This window comes from Cucurbita moschata, unplaced genomic scaffold (genome assembly GCF_002738365.1).
Source record: "Cucurbita moschata cultivar Rifu unplaced genomic scaffold, Cmos_1.0 Cmo_Scf00010, whole genome shotgun sequence".
Lineage (NCBI taxonomy): Eukaryota > Viridiplantae > Streptophyta > Magnoliopsida > Cucurbitales > Cucurbitaceae > Cucurbita > Cucurbita moschata.
In genome coordinates this window covers 4,263,833-4,283,152 of record NW_019268526.1, presented here as the reverse complement: position 1 = coordinate 4,283,152, position 19,320 = coordinate 4,263,833, and the positions used below count along the sequence as shown (strand labels likewise).

Below are 19,320 nucleotides of genomic sequence, written 5' to 3'. Positions count from 1 at the left end.
ATTTTTTTTTTTTTTTTTTTTTTTTTTACTTGTTAATCTATTCGAGCAGTTAGATATCTTGTTGCCAGTGATTTTGACTGTTTTTCGTTATTAATTTCTCTCTTTTCCTGTCGGTGCTTTTTGCAGTTCTCTGTTGGCTACTTTCTATCAGATTTGGCAATGGTTCTTTGGTATTTCCCGGCTTTAGGTGGTTTAGAGTATGTAAGTATGGAGAAAGGTTCATTTTTTTACCCATAATTGCAATATATTAGATTCATTTGATATTGTATGTCGTTGTGGTTTAAGTTTCACTTTTTAATATATCTTTTTTATAATGGAAAAACAAACAGTACGAACAACTGCTTGTTTTATTCTTCTTATATATTAGAGACTGATCCGACACTGATTCTATCTCCCTAGAATAGGATTATAATAATATGTTGAAATGAGAGGGGAGCACGAGAGCTTATTCATGGACTGTGAAAAATTATTATGAAAGGGAATGTGATAAATTATGGATTATATACTTACTACCAGTAAAGAAAGTATTCCAATACTTGCTTCATTACCGAGTGACAACTGTTTACTGGCTTTCCTGTGTTCAATTAGGTGCTGCATCATGGGTTATCACTGTTCTCAATCATTCAATCCCTCTTAAGTGGTCAAGGACAGGTTTACATACTAATGGTTCTTTTCACAGAGTGCACAACTCCATTTGTAAATCTTAGATGGTAAAGCTATCAGTTTCTAATGGTTCTTTCACGAGTTATACTCTCTTACTAATGAGAAAATATAGACTGCGGTACTCTGTTTTTCTGGTCAGAAACATAACGTATTTAGTTTCGTTGTTTTTCTTTACTTCATCAGGTACTTGGACAATGCTGGCCAGAAGAACTCAAACAGCTACGTCATTAATGGCATTGCATTGTTTCTTGGGTGGTTGGTATGTTTATAATTTGAAATCTTGTTTCTTTTTATTGTTTAACGACATTCCTTAATCAATAGAAAATTATGTATATCTGCATTCAGGCATTGAGCTTGGTCTAAAGTGTTCAATGGCATCTTAAAAGTTGTATTTAGTTGACTATTATCTACACATAAATTTGAGTACTTTTGATAAAAAAAACAAGCAAAAAGAAATTGGTTATTCTCTCCATAGCTATGATAAGAAGATACATCACTATACAAATATGTATTTTTTATTAAAAAAATTACTTAATTGATTTTTTTCCCTACATAGCTATGATAAGAAAATACTTCACTCATGTACGAAGTACATTTGACATAATCAATACAAGCTTTGTCTATTCTGGTTCTATTTTCTCATGCAGAACTGACACGAATTTTGTTTCTTCAGGTTGCCAGGATTCTCTTATTTATATATTTTTTTGGTCACATGTTTAAACACTTCGATCAGGTGAGTAATTAACATCTCTTGTTGGGAACTGTCTTCAATAATTTGCTTGTTGAGAAAGATAATAATTTTAAGTATGAAGGAATCAAACATGATAATTAAAGAATGAAGAAAGAAGGTGCTAGGGATGATCCAAGTACAGTTTTCTTGAAGTATGGTGCTAGAAATGATGGATCTACAAGCCTAGTTCCATGCTTGAATTATTCAATCCACGATCGAGATGTATGTATAACCCGACGCCAAGGCACTAAATTCTTAGGATGAAGTTTTTGTTAGCTGTTAGTTACTGAAAATAAAAAGGAAAAATCAGTTGCAAGCTGATGCTGACCATTTGGACGGGTCCGTGTGAGATAAACTAAAAGCATGTTATCGAGAGAGACATGGCAAAAAGGAAATCAAAAGATCTATAGCTGAAATACAACGCTACCCCACCAACCCTTCTGCTAGAACCTCCTAGTTTGAAAACTTTTAAGACCAATAACCTTGAAACCATTTTCAAATGGTTGCTTTTAATCACGGTGAATGAATTTCCCCCAAAGATTATCTTTCGTAGCTTTGGTTAAACACTTGTGTGTCAGATAATTTGTTGTTTTGAAGTGGGTAGGTATGAAATATATGGTTCGAGTGGGATCCATAATCATAAAAAATTATATATTTTTGGAGTTGGCTAGCTTGGATGGTGAATTTGAGATGTCTTGTGGAATGTTAAAAAGTGTTTTTAGTTCATTAAGGCTTGTGTAACAGCCCAAATCCACTAGCAGATATTATCTGCTTCGGCTCGTTAAGTATTACCGTCAACCTCATAGTCTTAAAACGCGTCTGTTAGGGAGAGATTTCTACACCCTTATAAAAAATACTTCGTTTTTCTCTCCAACCGATATGAGATCTCTCTAACATGTTTAATCTTTGATGTCAGTGAAGAGCGATCTTAAAATTTTTAAAAGTAATAAACACTCTGAAGTGCTTTAGTGGAGCACTGAATGAGTGGTTCCATCCAAAGTAACTTTGTGAAAGAATTATTCTTTTTATTTGAAAGCACTTTTTTCAAACTTCATTACGAATCCTTCCTGTAACTTAACTAATGCTTCCTCCAAAAGTCATAGAAATGCCTTGAAAAAGGAAAACCTTTTGTTCCCCATACTTAACCCTAAGCAACCGTTGCCGAGAAGCCTGTCATATAGAATACTGGTACAGTGGTTGCTAAGCTCCTTTCCATACAGTTCAGTTGCTGAATTTTTCTCCTTCATGTGTTTCAGGTGAAGACTGTGTACCCTTTGGGGTTCTATAGCTTGCTGACGGTGCCTCCTATGCTGGCTATGATGAACGTGTTCTGGTTTTGGAAGATCGCTAGAGGAATGATTAAAACTCTCAGAAAGGCAAGGCACAACAAATGAAAGGTCCGTTTTACCTTCTTCCTTTCTTTGCCTACATGAAAAATGTAAAAAAAAAATGTAGCTAATTTGGAGCTACAAGTATGCTTCTGCTCTGTTAAACTTAAAAGCCACCACTATAGAAAACCTCAAATCGTAAATCGTTTGTTACTACACGAACATCATAGAACTTCGAAAGATCCTAATTTATACTTTGAATACGAAGACAACAAGTGTGTTAGATTTGAACATCTAACATTTTAGTCGAAAATATGTCTTAAGTAATTAGAGGTATTCTCTAGTGGGTAATTCGTTATAGAAATATAACGAGCTTAGGATTTTGTTAAATGCATTCCGAAGATTATCGTTCATAATGTATAGTTTTTTTAAAGTAGGGTTGGAAGTTAATTTTGTGGATTATAATTAGATGGCTAAAGTACTTAAATTCGAACAAAAATTAGGACTTACAACAGTGTGACAACTGACTAACTAAATTTTTGTTTTAGAATTGAGAGTCAATTTTTATTTACAATTTTAAATATTTATTTTATTTTAGATAATAATTTCAATTTTCATTCAATTCATTTTATTTTAAATAATAATCATAACAAAAAGAATAATTTATTGCACATCAATTTCCAAACTTATTTTTGATGACTTTAGTGTGCACCTACCCCATTATTTCGCCACTTGCTAAAATTACCCTTTTCTCATTCCAACGACGACTCTTCCTTTTTCTCCTTTACAACGACTTCTAAAACACTTTAGGGGTAATTTAAAACCGAAAAATCTGGCTGATTTTATGTCTTTTAAAATTAAAATATTTCAATATTTGGTTTCTTTTTTAATCGATTTTTTAAATTTTTTTTTCTATTTCTTATATAAAAAATTGTATTGTTTCAAATAATAATGAAATGTGATTCATTGTGATTTTACTTAAAAAAAAAAAAAATTATTTATGAAAAATTTATCAATGAAAGGACATAGTGATTCTTTTCAAATATCGTTTTTTTTAAGAAAAATATGAGTGATTCTTTTCATATATCATTTTCTTTAAGAAAAATATGTCAATTATGTAATATGATGAGTCGGTTTAAAGGAAAATTTAGATTCAATATTTATTTATCCAATTATTACATTAAAAGTAAAAGTTAGTTATTAAATTAAAAAGATAAAAGGACGGAAAAGAAGAGAATAGAAAACGTGAGGTCCATCCAATCCCAAAAGTGCCTTCTAATCCAAAAGGGATTTGATTTTGACTTTAATGAGCCGACCACCACGTGGCGGCAATTTATTGGTTCTTGCCTTGCGAAAGCTTGCCACGTTTGTCTATTTCTGGTCCGTGGACAAGTGGCTCTTGGGTTCGTCGCTGAGACAGTAACAAATAAAGCCAATTTAATATTATTATTATTTTTATATTTTTAAATTTGAGAGATGAATAAAATTTAGAAGTGAGTTTTAAATTTCCTATTAGTTACGGTAAATAAAATAAAAAAAACCGAACCGGACAGAAGTTAAATTTCTCCCGTTGAATTAAAAAATGTAATTTTTTAAAATATATAATTAGATTTAAATATTTTTTTCCTTCTAAATAATATATTTATTTACATATAATTGTCGTCCCCGAAAAGATTAATTACATTTAATAAAAAGAGAAAATATCTACTTTATAAAAAGCAATACTGTATAGAGGACACGTTTCATCATTTGTGATTTTTGTACTTTTAAATATTTATTACAAATTTAAATATTCTTTTATACTTTAAAATGCACGTTCGCATAAATGCATTCAAATTGTATATTTTATACTTATACCTTATTCAGTCTACGATTCATACATATATCATTAACTAAATATTTAAAAAAAAAATTGAGACATAAACTAATATTAAAACCTAAATTTAAAAGAATATTTATTTTTAAAATAGATTTTATTTTCATTAATAAAATAGATATTCAAATATCTAATCTCATAATCGAACGTGTACATCTTATTTAATCTCGATAACCTAAATTTATTAAGTAAATAGATTAGACACGGGAGCCGAGCTTATTTAAGTTAAAATATTAATATCACATATTTATTATATATTTTAATGTATTAATAAAATCGTGAAGTGTGAAAAAGAAAAATATACATATAATTATTTAACAAAAAAAATATATTGTGCGAAATAAAATATGTTCTCCATTTTTGGAAGCAGCGAGTGCGTTGAACGCGGTCCTAGAACGAAACGAATCGAACAGCACGCACGAAGCGCGTAGGGTTCTCGACTAAGCCCATCCACGCCATTGCCTTGTCCATGGCGTTTCCCTCGGGACCTTCAAATCCATGCTATAAAGCGCCAAACGGACCAGTATGAACATTTGCCCACTCTTTCACATTTCTTTGTTTTTTTACATTCAGCCTTTGGAATCATTTTTCTATTGCTCTCTCTCCCAGTGGACGTTATGGAAGATTGCGAAATGATGGATGGAAGAATCTTTGGATCCGACGATTGAGGATTGTTGCGGGAGATTGTTATCTTCAGCTCTGTAAGACGGGATGATGTGGAGGAGATGGTGTTCTAGTGCTTGTTTATTGAGTCGGAGATTGCTGGTGAATGGAGTTCGCAGGCCTTCTTCTCCGGTATCTTCTTATGGAGATTTCGGACTTGGAGGAGTTTCTTTGATTCCATCGACGGCGGTACGGTCGTCGGCCTGGTTTTGTAACGGAGTGGTTTCGTTTTCGTCATCTGTGGATTCGGAAAAATCTGCAGGAGTTGGTAGCGATGGGGGAAAACGTGCGAGCGGTGGTCCTGGGCTTGGGCTTGGGCTTGGCTCTGTGAATGAAGAATCTGGTAATGAAATTAGTGGAGAGACGATATCGTTTGCGGAAGCCAAAAGGCTGATGAGATTGGTAAATGTTGAGGCGCTGAAGATGAAATTGGGGACTGATGGGAAGGAGGCCATTGGATACTCGGAGCTTATCGAAGCTTGCAAAAGCATGGGCATCGCTAGGTCTCAGGACGAAGCTGCTGCGTTTGCTCGAGTCCTCGATGAGGCTGGTGTGGTTCTTCTGTTTCGCGATAAGGTCTATCTTCATCCTGACAAGGTTCGTCAAATCGGTGGGACCTTATTCAATTAATGCACTGCATTGCATCATGTGGCGTGGCTGTTTTATCTATTCATAAATCATCTCATTCAATTTTTGGTTAATTTAGAGTCAGAAATACGGGTGGTTGGTAGAAATTTTCCTAAAAGGGTCAAGACTTTTATATAATGGTTTGATTTAGATGTATAGGTTTTTCAATTTTCTAAACAGTTAAGGAACAGAGTAGGGAAAATTTTGAAGTTTGAATATATTTCTTCTTTTGAATCTAAGACGAATCAAGGGTGGGTGAGCTCTAACAAAGAGCTTAGAGATAATAAGTTAGATCACTGGTGGGTCTAAGAATTTTCTTGTCGCCCAAATATTGTAGGGTCATGTGGGTTCCCTCATGAGATCAACTGTTGAGTGCAAGTTGGGTCCGCTAGGAACTACGACTCTCACAATGATAATCATTGTCTACTTTGAGAATAAGCTCTCATATTTCTCCGTTTACATAAGATATCTCATAGATTTATTTCTGTACTTATAAACCCATGAACAATCCTTTAATTAGCGGACCCCGGACTTGTTTTTCAACAATCCTTTAACACATTCATGGATAGATATTGAAAGATGAAAGATAAATCAAAAGGGACATGCTTGGAAGTTCTGATTTGTCTGTATGGTTTTTGGCTTTTGCGTTTGTTTTTTTCGCTGAAAAAGAACATGTCATTCGGCCAATAAGGTTTGGGGGTCCAGCTAGGTCGGTAGGAGCTGGCGTTTAGAAGTCTTTGAACGGATTTTCCTCCCTTTATGGAGAAAAAACCTAGCTTTTCATTAAGATGAAGGAAGGTCAAATCAAAAGGCAAGGTCGACCAAAAGGTGAAACGCGCAGAAAACACGGCTCCGGGAAGGTAACCAGTTGTTGGTTACCAAAATGGGCAGTTTTCAGAATTTGCACGTAAACATTGAAAAGGTAGAGAAGAAAAGCAATGCTGATTAAGAGATTACCGTAGTGGGAAGGGAAGTTTTTGAGGACTTGCGATTCTCAACTACGTCCCCTTAAACTGCCAAGAGCCAATAGTTTGGGCCAGGATTTTATTTGTTTCTTTATTTAGTTTTGGAGAACGAGCCAAACTTCCCATTTGATTACTTGAAAGTTTCATATACTTTAGAAGAATACCTACAAAAAGGCTCCTAAATTGGTGTTTAAGTTTACAAGTAAAAGGAAAGAACACCAAGTGGAACATAGCAATCTAGGAAAGTCAAAAGTTTCGTCCCATATTTTCCAAGACGGGAGCGGTTCACCTCATTTAACCCATTACTTTTATGCTCTCCCTTTGAATCTATGTCCACACAAAACTTTAGAAATGTTGTCTTTTGCTTCCCTGTCATGAACTTGGGATATATGACACTGTCTGTAACATCAAGGACGTCTAAAATTCCTTGCAAATGGTCGGTGAAAATGTACATGACAAACATCTTTCATTGCTTCTGTACTCAGTATAACATATTTAGTTGAACTAGAATTGATCAGAGCTGCCTCTCTTGTTTTACTTGTTTTTAATCTATAACGTGAGCGTTCCAGTCTTGCCTTCCAGTTTTCTGGGTTTTGAATTCTTAGAAACTTGATTAGCAGATTTTAAGTGTTGTATTTCTTTGTTCTGAGGATCTGATTCCGATGTCAAAACTGCAAGTGTGCCTAATCCTCAGCCTTTTTCTGGGATTTTGAGTTTTCTCAGAAGTGTTCTTCCTGTAAGAACCTAGCTTTACCAAACCATATCTATCTGATTCGGGTTAAACGATCTGTTAGTTCTCGAAACCGGTATCTCTTTTGATGAAGAAATACTGTGGATTTGAGTGAGCATCAATCATTTTATCTGAGTAGTCATTATATTCACATTCTTATTAGTGCATGCTGGAAGCTTCAATCTTGTTGCTCAGTAGGTCATATCCTGGATGCTTGTTTAGCATTTTGTTGTCACATCTTCTTTTCATGAGATCCCACGTTAATTGGAGAGAGGAAAACGAAGCATTGCATAGTAGGGTGTGATAACCTCTCTCTAGCAGACGTGTTTTAAACCCTTAAGGGGAAGCCTGGAAGGGAGGGAGGGAAGGTCCCTGGTTCTTTTAATTTTCATCACATATAAACTTAATCTCGATGTTGTAGGTGGTGGATCTCGTGAGACGAGCAATTCCCATTGCTTTGATGCCCGAAGACGACCCGACAAGGAGCGAGCTAAAGCAGCTACAAGAAAAGAAGGAAGAAATTGACATATTGGCACATAAGCAGGTACGACGAATACTGTGGACTGGTCTAGGCTTAGCCATCCTGCAAGTTGGGCTGTTCTTCAGGCTGACATTCTGGGAATTTTCATGGGATGTAATGGAACCAATAGCATTTTTCACCACAACAACTGGATTAGTCATAGGCTATGCTTATTTCCTGATCACTTCAAGAGATCCCACTTACCAAGACCTGTTGAAGAGGCTTTTCCTCTCAAGGCAAAGGAAGCTGTTCAAGAAGCATTCTTTTGATGTTTGCAGATTCAAGGAGTTGCAGAAAAAATGTAAGACGCCTCTCGACGCCACCGCGAATATTAAGAACCGGGTGGGCGTAGATCTGGACCTTGAGGATTGTTTGAGTAGAGATTAACACTATTGTAACCCTTCCTTTATTAGACAGGTAAGGGGGTTAACTTGCTTTCATTCAATTTTTGAAGTTTAGAGTTATAAAGTAGTAAAGAATACTTCTTTGTTCTTGCCTTGTTCAGTCAAATATGGAATGGAATGCTCTGAAATAATCATGGCGTTTTCAAATCTTGAATGTGGCTACTCTTTAATAATGGGCTAGTTTTGTAATATTTGCATCCAATATTTCGAGATACTTCTATCTCATACCTTCTTTATAAAGGTGTGAAAACCTCTCCAGTAGTAGGCACGTTCTAAAACTATGAGGTTAACGGCAATATGTAACGAGTCAAAATGGACAATATCAACCAGTGGTGCACGTTCTAAAACTGTGAGGTTAACGGCAATATGTAACGAGTCAAAACGGACAATATCAACCAGTGGTGGCGTTGTTATAGAAACGTACACTATTGATTACATTATGACAGACTTCAACGTAACGGGCCAAAGCAGATAATATCAACTAGTAGTAGTCTTGGGTTGTTACGGAAACACTATTGATTACATTATGGATAAAATGAAAAATTGAACCATTTGTCTTTTCTAGTTAAATTTTAGTTTAAGTTGTGTCTCATATGCTCAATTTAATTGAATGAAACTCACTTTCCTGCTATCTCTATTTCAAATTTCTTGGAACCATATCTTCATCAGATTGATTCATCCCCTACCACTTCATCACCGCACACTCTTCGATCCAGTTCATTCCCGTGTGATATTTGTTCTGACCTTGTAGATGAGTCTGTGCAGGTTGACCTTGTAGATGAGTCTGTGCAGATTGATATTCTCTTGCAGGTTCCACTTTGCCACCCTTGTAGATGAGTCTGTGCAGATTGATACTTCTCTTGCAGGTTCCACTTTGCCACCCTCGACTTCTAATTCGACCTCTATTGAACCTCCTGTTGATTTCTCTTCTTTGGGCACTCATCCTATGATGTTGATTTCTCTTCTTTGGGCACTCATCCTATGATCACACGAGCCAAAGCTGGTATATTCAAGACTCGTCATCCAGCAAATCTTGGTATTTTAGGCTCATCTGGACTTCTTTTTACTCTTCTTGCATCACTGAGCCAAAAGGATTCAAATCTGCGGCTAAGAATCCTGCTTGTGTGGCTGCCATGGCCATGGACGAATGAATAAATTTGAGCATTACAGGCTAAATTTAAAAATAAAATAAAACTATTATTTTGGTTCTTATAATTTGTCCATACTTTCAAATATATATTTTTAGCGGAGTAATAATTAATTAATTTAAAAATGAGTTAATATAATTGGATTGTTGTTGATTTTCTTTTTCCAAAAAAAAAAATAAAAAAGCTTAATAAAATTTGAAAATATACGGAGAGCTTTCCACTTGTGAAAATTACAATTTTATCTTTAATAAAAAATGAATAAAACAAATTTGCGTGTAACTCGGGTGGAGTAGAGTGGGCAAGATGGTAACTTGACATTGTAATAGATAACTAGATAAGGTTCCGTCCTGTGTTTGTAGATTTTGCTGATTCATTTAGTTGGCCACTACTTCCATTTTTTGCTCTGCTCAATTTCTGCACTTACCTTCACAATCACAAGAGGAAGAAGAAGAAGAAGAAGAAGAAGAAGAAGAAGAAGGCCAAATGTTAGGCACGGTGAATCTAGTAATGGGCTCATCTTCAGCCGCCATGGCTACTCCAACGCAGTGTGCTGCCGTGAAATCTCTTGCGAGCTCCAAAATTGGTCTCCACAACCACTGCCGAACGTTTTCATTGCCTTTGGGATTGGCTTCTGCTTCTGGTTCCAGCGCTTTCTTCTCGTCTCATCGAGGTTCCTCTCTTTCTTTGCGGTTCAACACAGCAATCGCCGCCGTTAACTCCGATCAAATTGTGTCCTCCGATTCGGCGGACAAGGTAATCGTTAGCTTCTGAGATTTTTCCGCATTTCTCTTGCCTTTAATTTCTAAACTCCGACGATGCGCGTTATTGTTCATATCTAGGTATAAATTAATCGATTATCACGGGTTAGATTTTTAAAATTGTTGATATCCATGGAAATCTAGGGAAATTGTATGTATTGTCGATGTCGAGACGTTTACATTAAACCGCGGATTTGATCCGAATTCGTCTTGCTTTATGTCCGCCGTGTGTTTGCCCTAGATCGTTCTGGAAATTGGGGATTGTAGTAGCCAAATTCACTGGTTCTATGATCTTTCCAATGCAGGAAGAATCGAACAAGTATTATTTTCTAGTTGCAAATGCGAAGTTCATGCTTGATGAGGAGGAGCATTTCAAAGAACTTCTGTTCGAGCGGCTTCGGAACTATGGCGAGCGTAACAAGGAGCAGGATTTTTGGCTGGTCATTGAGCCTAAGTTCTTGGACAAGTTTCCTAATATCACAAAGAGATTGCAGAGACCTGCCGTTGCTCTTGTTTCAACCAACAGTACCTGGATTACGTAAGCTACCTGTTCTTATTTGCATTCTTGGTTTTTCTTTATGACATTACATAGGTTGAATCATAAAAAAATCCCCTCACAGTGTCATTTGTTTCAAAATACTTGGAATATTGCTCTTACTTTTTCATACACTTTCAAAACTATAGTAGAAATTCTTTAGAACTTTCAAAAGATGCAACATTACCCTTAATCTTTTACAAGTGTTTTGAAACTATCTTTGGAGTAGAAATCGCTTGAATTTCGAATAAGGCTGAGATCTAGAATAGTGTGACGGTGACCTAGGGTACTTTCCGAACCAAGGTAAACTTCAATAGTATCCTTTTTATATAACTTAGCCTATTAAATAAAGGGTGAGGACTCGACACTTACAACCTTACGAATGTGTGGGGGTGTGTGAGATCCCAAACCGGTTGGAGAGGAGAACAAAACATTCTTTAAGGGTGTTGAAATCTCTCCATACCAACACGTTTTAAAAACCTTGAAGGGAAGCCGAAAGGGAAAAGCCAAAAATGGACAATATCTGCTTGCAGTGGGCTTGAGCCGTTACAAGGTGACTTAGATGTACTTTTCAAATAAATGGCTATTAAATAAAGGGTGAGGACCCAACTCTTACAACCTCACGAATGCGGGCATAACAAACAAGTCCCGTTTACATAATTTGCATTGGTATATTTAGTTCTTGCAGCTCATTGATAATAGGATATCATACCATAGAAAAATTGATCATCTGAGGCAGAACAGATTCTTCATATTCTCGTAGCTTTTATTTAATGGTGTGCTTAGAGTTACAATAGGAAAAGGGATATGGAAATGGTTGCAGCCATTGTAAAAGGACCTCAAAACTCGAACATTCTGTCATGTATGCCAACAATGTGTTTGGTTGACTGCGCCATTTTGGTCCCCTTTTCTTGTTGATATGGGCAGGTTCATGAAGCTGAGACTGGACCGAGTTTTGGCCGAAAGTTACGAAGCCAATAGCTTAGAAGAAGCATTGGCTTCTACGCCCACCAACCTCGAGTTTGAGAAGCCTGAAAAATGGGTGGCTCCCTATTCCAAGTATGAATACGGATGGTGGGAGGCTTTCTTGCCGCCGGTGGCAAAAGCAGAAGCAAAAGTATAAGCTGTGTATGTAGCTTCGTTTCTTTAGTACGCCCTTTTTTTGTTTACCCCTTCTAATCAAGTATGAATTTTGATTGTGTGAGGATTTCACAGAACATTTGGAGTTGAAGGTAGTTTTTTTTTTTTTTTGGTAATCTAATTGTATTTGAGAGGCTCGATATCTTCCGTGTGGGTCAATATCTGCAATGTAGTTCGTCGAACGATGAACGTAGTTCGAATGTCTTTTTATGTCTATTTTCTTTAATGGTTTAGCAAGTTTGTGCGTTGAAATCTGCTCACGAAAAAAATGATATGTTTTCTTAAGGACGACCGCTAACTTATTCTATCATGAACGAAAGGTTTAAAAAGATTTCATCGGTCTGTTTTTTCATTACAGCTTACCTGCTAATCGTCTAAACTAATACTCTAATGCATAATTGAAGTATTCTATCCAAGCATAATTTAATTAATTACGAGCAATAGTAATCGCAAGCTCACTTATTTAAGTGTTGTTAATTTATATTGTTAATTTTTATGAAATAACAAGGTATGAATTAATGCGAAAAATTAAAAAATATATATATTTTGATGCAAAAATTAAGAACTGTGATATAATATTTCAAAGCTTAGATTGTTCTAATGTTTATATAAATTAAGAGAATTAAATACAAATTTAAATAGTTTAATCGGGTTTTCGATTTAATTATATTATATATATATAAAAGAAAAAAAAAAGAAAAAAAAAGAGAGACAATTTCCCAGACCGGGAACAGGAGGTTAGATGGCGCGGCAAAGTTTACTCTTCTCCGTCTACTTGTTATAAATTGCGCGCACGATTTAGGGTTTCGGATATCCTGTTAATTTATGGAACATGCTTGAGTAATTTCCGTTGGGTTGACTGAATCATCCATTCAAGATTACTGGGCCCTGAGCTTTGGATTAGGGAACTACACTTCTGTTCTGGTAATCGGAATACTGAGGAATTGAGGAATTGAAGAACAAGAAGAAGAATGTTGGCTGCGTGTCGGTGTCTCGGAGCGACCGAGCTGATTCAATCTAATCGCCGACATTTTATGTCTCCTAAAGGTGGAGCTTCGTTCTTAATCTATTGCAATCGTAATTACAGTCGTCTTTCAACTGGTATACTTGGAAGCATCTCCGATCGACATCCGAGCTTTGGCGGCAACTTCATCAGAACACATGACGATCGTATTCTGTACATTCAAGGCCGCAATTCTCGTAGTTTTAGTACATTCAGACCGAATTCCAAACCGCCGAGTCGTGTCCATGCATTCTTGCCTGATCCTTCTTCTTCCTCCTCGACGAGAGGATCTCAATCTGTTAGTTTTTTTTTTGGTGGATTATGTATTTTGTTATTAAATTGTAATGTATCTTGAAGTTGAGTGTTAATTTCTCCTCCATTTCCATGGTTTTATACAATTCAACGCAGGGTTCGATGTTAAATGGGCGACTAGTGTTCTCAACCGCTTCTGCAAATGGCAGTGATGCTACATCTCCCGGAGGCCAAGGTATTAAGCATGTTGGTAAAGGATCGGAGTCCCAAGTTGCTGATACGAAGATTTTGCGTACTCTTGCTAGTTACTTGTGGATGAAAGATAACTCCGAGTTCCGTTTCAGGGTCATAATGGCTTTGGGTTTCTTGGTCGGGGCTAAGGTCTGATTATTTAAATCAATCATCACGCATAGCACCCATGTTTCTCTTCTCCAGTGTTTCATTTTCGCTCTTTTTTCCTTGTAGATTTTGAACGTTCAGGTACCGTTTCTCTTCAAGCTAGCTGTTGACTGGTTGACCACTGCTTCAGGGAATGCAGCTGCTCTTGCGTCCTTTACTGCCGCCAATTCCACCATGTTAACTCTTTTTGCGACACCAGCTTCGGTTTTAGTTGGTTATGGCATTGCCCGGTCTGGGGCATCTGCTTTCAACGGTACTAGACATGATGTAATTGCTTATACTCGTTCTACGTTTTCCGCATGCTTCTTCTACCTCATAGCTTAAAAATATATTATTGTTTATTTACAATTTATCAACTAGTTTCTACTGTTGTAATGAGATTCCTCTCATGTTATTATAGAGTTGCGGACTGCTGTTTTCTCTAAGGTTGCACTAAGGACAATTCGATCTGTATCCCGAAAGGTATGTCCGGAAAAGCCTTTTCTGTTGCCGCAAGCCAAATTGTACAGATGGTTTTCTGAACTTTCGAAATTCTATTTTTTTTTTTTAGTTCAACTAGTAAAGACAGAGAATTTGAACCTCTGACCTCTAGTCGATGAGCATACTCTCAATTTGACAATATCTAACTTTTTTTTTCTTTCTATTTTTTTTAAAGACGGGGATTCTTTTTTTGGGATCTTAAATTCTAATTTACCATGATGCTTATGCTTGATTGTCTTCTTAAAATTTGCAGGTTTTTTCACACTTGCATGACCTTGACCTCCAGTATCATCTTAGGTAATCATTTTATGTATGCATACATACTCTCGTACATTTATACTTTTTAAAAAATTTTAAATCTTATGTTATTGGCGAGTCATTCTCATTATTATTATTTTTTTGGATAAGAAACAATTTCATTGAGGTATGAAATTACAAAAAGGATATAAAATCCATGGTGATTATAAAAAGCATTCCTAATTGGTCATAAAGGAAGCGTATGTTTAACTTTTACACCAAGAGATATCATAATAAATAACAAGATCAAAGAACACATCGAAAGGCTTTTCTTTGTATGTAAAAACTTTTTGGTTTCTCTCCTTCCAACGAATCCAAAAGAAAGCACGAGTAACATGCAGCCACAGTATTGCCTTAGTATTCTTGAAGGGATGGCCCAACAAAACAATGTTAAGAAGATCCTTCACATCTTCAGTGAAAACCAGAGACCACCCAAAAGCAGCACAAACTCTTTTGTATTGATAGCTCTATGTGCAATTCCCATAGGATTTTTTTTTTTGGGTATTTATCTTTCCAAATACCTTCAGCCAAAGATGTCTTCAAAAGATTTGTGGGGTCACCCATGTCAGCTAATAGTGATTTGGTTGAAAAGTGTCCATTTGGACAATATGGCCATCTCCATGAAGGGAAAAGTGGGGCAAGGTCCATGCTAAGATCCGTCCATTCAGAGGCTTCAACATCCTTCAATTTCCTTCGAAGCCTGAGATCACAGAAACTGCAATTATTATTCTAGACTTCTTTGATTGATGCTTCATTACAGTGGGATAGTCTGTAAAGAAGGGGATACCGAGTGGCTAAAGGAGGCCTAGATATCCAAGGATCGATCCGAAATAAAGTGGATACTCTATCTCAAACTTGACGACGGATTCCGTTAGTGCTGAAGTCTTGATGCTTGATAATGTTTTTCCTTGGCCTTCATCCATGGACATGGAAGCCCAATTTGAAAAAGTCGATGAACCATATTTGGCTATTGTAAGCTTCCTCCATAAAGCATCTCATCCCACTTCGCAAGAATAGCTTTGTTTTTTTGTCCTTAATGAATGGAGACCAAGACCCCCTTGTTCCAACGGGTATAGTACATTTGGCCATTTCACAAGATGCTGGCCGTTTGTGTTTAAGCCCCCTTTCCAAAGGAAATTTCTGAATAATATTTCCTTCTAGGGCCACCCTGTTTGACAAGCTGAATATACAAATATAGTAGGTTGGAAGGTTTGTTAAGGTGGCCTGGGGTAAGTGTGAGCCTTATTCCCCCTTTGGACGTGAATGTGGAGCTCCATGTTATGTCTTTTTTCAATTTTCTCAATTGCAGGGACCAAAAAGAGAGCTCTAGGTGCACCACATAAATGGAGTCCCAAATATGTGTTAGGCCAATTCCCCAATTTACAATTGTATTAAACAGCCGATTTCTCAATAAGTGTGAATCGACATTAATACTGATGATCTTGGACTTATAGAGGTTGATGTTGTGTCCAGAAACCTTCTTGAATGCCTCATTCACATTGAGAAGGTGCTTGAGGGATAGCTCATCATCGAATTTGGAGAAAAGGATCTTGTTGTCAGCAAGGGATGTGTTTAACACTAAAATTGCCTTAACCAACCCGGAAGCGCTTGATGTTACCTTCTGCTTTAGTTAGCGTATGGCTAAGGTGTCCATAATCATGATGAATAAAAAAGGGAGATAATGGATCTCCTTGTCGAACACCCCTCGTAGCTAAGATTTTACTTCTAGGACAGCTGTTTACAAGGATGGAGAAATTTGGGGAAGATATGTTGCTGGAGATACTGATTATTTGTGCAGGACTCAATACATTCTAGAAAAATGGCCTAGTTAAGATTGGCAGAAACACATTGCGTTCTCTCTCTCTTTTTTTTTTTTTAGTGTAATTCTGCATTTTAAAATTTCAAATTTAAAAATCGGGATGGAGAAAAATCATAAAAATGTTGTTTTCAAAATTTTACTATTGGATCACATAGTCCAAAAATAGTTTTTAGAAACAAATATGCCAAATGGATACTCATTGAATCTATCTGAAAACAAGCAATGAATTTCAAATTTCATACCAAATAGACCCTAGGTTACTTGTCTGATTTATTGAAGACTATGACGGAGAGAAAAGTCAATTACCCAATTTTCAGTCGTAATACCTCTTAATTGACTACAAATATGGTACAGAATTAACTTTAATGTTATTGGAGTGAAGTTGTCAGGATGGTGTTGCTTCCAGTGAATCTGAAAAGTGCAAGAAGTAGTGTTACTCTTTCATCTCTGTTTCATTCATACTGGGTTGACATCTTGTCTCGTATGATTATGCATGAATCATGATTTGTGATGTCAGCAGGTTTTAATTTATTTTCCTTTTTGAGTGTAACTTCCGTGATAATCTTTTGTCCTTTTTGTTTTATTTGTAGCCGTGAAACAGGTGCCTTAAGTAGAACTATTGATCGCGGTAGCCGTGCAATAAATTTTATTCTTTCGTCAATGGTTTTCAATGTTGTACCCACCATCTTAGAGGTAGGATTTTATAGCTTTCTCTTACATGGATCCGTGCATTTTGGAACTACTTGAGAATCCATTTGTTGATGTCTTGATTTCTGTCTGTTTATCTCTCTTCTTGATTCACATAATGTTTCATGGGGATGGGAATTTTGTTTCATCATTGTTATCCGGTTTTAACTTGAACTTCTGTTCTATCAGATATCCATGGTGTCGGGTATTCTGGCCTATAAATTTGGAGCTCCATTCGCATTTATCACTTCACTATCAGTGATAGCATATGTCATTTTTACATTGACTGTGACTCAGGTTCCTTACTACCGCCAATTCTATACCTATTTGCTGTATTTGTTGGAGATATGATCTTGAGTTTATGTTTACTTTTCCTGTTTGTTGATCATAACATTTTTAGTTTTCATTTCCATTTGAATTTATGTTCTTTTGCCACTACCACCAAATAGTTTAATGGGTTTTTGACGTTTGGATATATTGTCTTTTGAATGCACTTATTCTCTCTCGTCTCTTTTATGTATTTTCAGTGGAGAACTAAGTTTAGGAAGGCCATGAATAAAGCTGATAATGATGCAAACACCAGGGCAATTGATTCACTTATTAATTATGAGGTCTGCCCACGATGTTCCTGACATGGTTGCTTTTTACTTGTTCATAAATAACTCAGTTTCCATTCTTCTGCTGCTCCTTTTCCTTACTAAATGTACTTTTGCAGACCGTTAAATACTTCAATAATGAAGCCTTTGAAGCCAATAAGTATGATGAGTATCTCAAGAGTAAGTCTTACTCTAATACTCCTACAGTAGCTTATAGTGGTTTTTTACTAAAATGGTTTGGGAAAAAATGAGAAAGCGCTTGCCAAAAATGTGGTTATAAAGATCACTACATCATGTGATATTTATGTGCACATTACCATGTTTACTCAATATTTATTACAGTATGAAAAATGAAGTAGCCTCAACCATAGATGTAGACTTTGTTTGTACTTTGTATTACTTTTCGTTCTCCTCAATCCCCTGCTTGAGTTCTGTGTTCGAGAATGTTAATAGGTGAAGATACCAGTGTACTTGTAACAGCAGAAGGATTTATTCTAAGCACACCTCAAAAATACAGTTCGAGCATGTATTAGGGAAGTGACATGAAATGCCTCTGTCAAACAAAATACTCGTTTTGTTTTTTAGTAAATAAGAAAAAAATATCACCCAATTTAAACAACCTAAGCACAAAAAGGGATGGAAAGATAAGATATCAACTTTAATGTAGGCCAATGGAGCTTGATATTTCTTTTGGTTCCCAACTGGCGTTGAATGCTAATGCTGTTTGTGATTCTTACTCTTAGAGTATGAGGATGCTGCTCTGACAACACAGCGCAGTCTGGCCTTCTTAAACTTTGGTCAAAATGTAATATTTAGCACAGCGCTATCAACTGCTATGGTGCTCTGTTCACATGGAGTTTTGAATGGCAATATGACAGTTGGTGATCTGGTATTATCTAAAATCTAATCCTCTTTTAATTTAATATACTTTGAACAATATAGTTAACCGTGTAATTATGATATTCTTTGAACAGGTTATGGTGAATGGTCTACTTTTTCAGTTATCTCTTCCTCTTAATTTCCTTGGTAGTGTTTATCGGGAGACCATTCAGAGCCTTGTTGATATGAAATCGATGTTTCAATTGCTGGAGGTACTAAACATCAAACAACAATCACTTTTGATGTCCTGCATTACCATCTTGGGTGTCTAAAGTCGTCTATCTGCATTTTGTTTGGAATTAACACCTTTAGTTTTATTTTTCACTATAGGAACGAGCTGATGTGAGAGATAAGGACAATGTGAAGCCTTTAAAGTTGGATGGGGGTAGCATCGAGTTTGATAACGTACATTTCAGGTGTTGAAGCAATTAAGTTTGTAGATTGTTTAATTTAAGCTAATATTAATTCTGCATTTACTCCGCTGTCTTTTTATGAAGAGTACCCTCACTGGAATTACCTTGATTTTGCATTTTTTTTTCCTTTTCTTTTTTTTGATTCAATTATGCAATTCACACATGCAAATTTTTTACGTTTGAATTCATTTATGTTAATTAAGATTTATCTTTTCTTTTTCTTTATATAATGATCGATGCCATAGAGTGGCACATTAGATTCATATGCTAGTTCTTTTGATTTACACTCTTGCACTTTGATAATTTCTGTCTCATCTAAATTGTAATTTTGATGTTGTCAATCTGTTTTCTATTCAAGTTCTGACTTTATTCTTGTAGATGAAGATTTTTTTTTTTTTTTTTTTTTTT

The 19,320-nt window shown here is 36.0% G+C and overlaps 4 protein-coding genes across 7 annotated transcripts in view; all 4 read left to right on the top strand.

Annotated features, from left to right (window-relative positions):
• Positions 1–5,277, top strand: part of LOC111448719 (transmembrane protein 56-B) — an 8,380-nt gene extending 3,103 nt beyond the window's left edge. For 2 of the 4 annotated variants that reach the window (XM_023088430.1, XM_023088431.1), the window contains exons 5-9: positions 127–201; positions 589–710; positions 847–922; positions 1,337–1,396; positions 2,650–3,104. In XM_023088430.1, the coding sequence (XP_022944198.1) occupies positions 127–201; positions 589–710; positions 847–922; positions 1,337–1,396; positions 2,650–2,787 (471 nt within the window). In that variant the 3' untranslated portion in view covers positions 2,788–3,104. Of the gene's footprint in view, positions 1–126; positions 202–588; positions 711–846; positions 923–1,336; positions 1,397–2,649; positions 3,105–4,967; positions 5,121–5,206 lie in introns of those variants that run through there. The other 2 variants (XR_002711473.1, XM_023088432.1) reach the window with 2 other exon arrangements.
• Positions 5,251–8,656, top strand: LOC111448718 (calcium uniporter protein 5, mitochondrial-like). The gene is made up of 2 exons (XM_023088429.1): positions 5,251–5,857; positions 8,004–8,656. The coding sequence occupies exons 1-2, from the start codon at positions 5,309–5,311 to the stop codon at positions 8,487–8,489; spliced, it is 1,035 nt and encodes a 344-aa protein (XP_022944197.1). The 5' UTR covers positions 5,251–5,308; the 3' UTR covers positions 8,490–8,656.
• Positions 8,657–10,000: 1,344 nt separating this feature from the next.
• Positions 10,001–12,303, top strand: LOC111449035. Its single transcript, XM_023088864.1, has 3 exons — positions 10,001–10,407; positions 10,718–10,950; positions 11,875–12,303. The coding sequence occupies exons 1-3, from the start codon at positions 10,138–10,140 to the stop codon at positions 12,068–12,070; spliced, it is 699 nt and encodes a 232-aa protein (XP_022944632.1). The 5' UTR covers positions 10,001–10,137; the 3' UTR covers positions 12,071–12,303.
• A 499-nt stretch (positions 12,304–12,802) lies between these two features.
• Positions 12,803–19,320, top strand: part of LOC111448580 (ABC transporter B family member 25, mitochondrial) — a 12,753-nt gene continuing 6,235 nt past the window's right edge. The window contains exons 1-12 of the mRNA XM_023088262.1: positions 12,803–13,388; positions 13,499–13,723; positions 13,808–13,994; positions 14,142–14,203; positions 14,475–14,518; positions 16,928–17,030; positions 17,214–17,321; positions 17,552–17,635; positions 17,740–17,800; positions 18,364–18,509; positions 18,595–18,711; positions 18,830–18,915. Coding sequence (XP_022944030.1) covers positions 13,059–13,388; positions 13,499–13,723; positions 13,808–13,994; positions 14,142–14,203; positions 14,475–14,518; positions 16,928–17,030; positions 17,214–17,321; positions 17,552–17,635; positions 17,740–17,800; positions 18,364–18,509; positions 18,595–18,711; positions 18,830–18,915 — 1,553 coding nt within the window. The 5' untranslated portion in view covers positions 12,803–13,058. The remainder of the gene's footprint in view (positions 13,389–13,498; positions 13,724–13,807; positions 13,995–14,141; positions 14,204–14,474; positions 14,519–16,927; positions 17,031–17,213; positions 17,322–17,551; positions 17,636–17,739; positions 17,801–18,363; positions 18,510–18,594; positions 18,712–18,829; positions 18,916–19,320) is intronic.

Excerpts from the sequence above, each read along its gene's own strand:
- LOC111448718 (XM_023088429.1), top strand. The coding sequence starts at position 5,309 with ATGATGTGGAGGAGATGGTGTTCTAGTGCTTGTTTATTGAGTCGGAGA. Across the intron at positions 5,858-8,003 it reads TCTATCTTCATCCTGACAAG|GTGGTGGATCTCGTGAGACG; the intron begins GTTCGTCAAATC and ends TCGATGTTGTAG.
- LOC111449035 (XM_023088864.1), top strand. The coding sequence starts at position 10,138 with ATGTTAGGCACGGTGAATCTAGTAATGGGCTCATCTTCAGCCGCCATG. Across the intron at positions 10,408-10,717 it reads CCTCCGATTCGGCGGACAAG|GAAGAATCGAACAAGTATTA; the intron begins GTAATCGTTAGC and ends TTTCCAATGCAG. Across the intron at positions 10,951-11,874 it reads ACCAACAGTACCTGGATTAC|GTTCATGAAGCTGAGACTGG; the intron begins GTAAGCTACCTG and ends TGATATGGGCAG.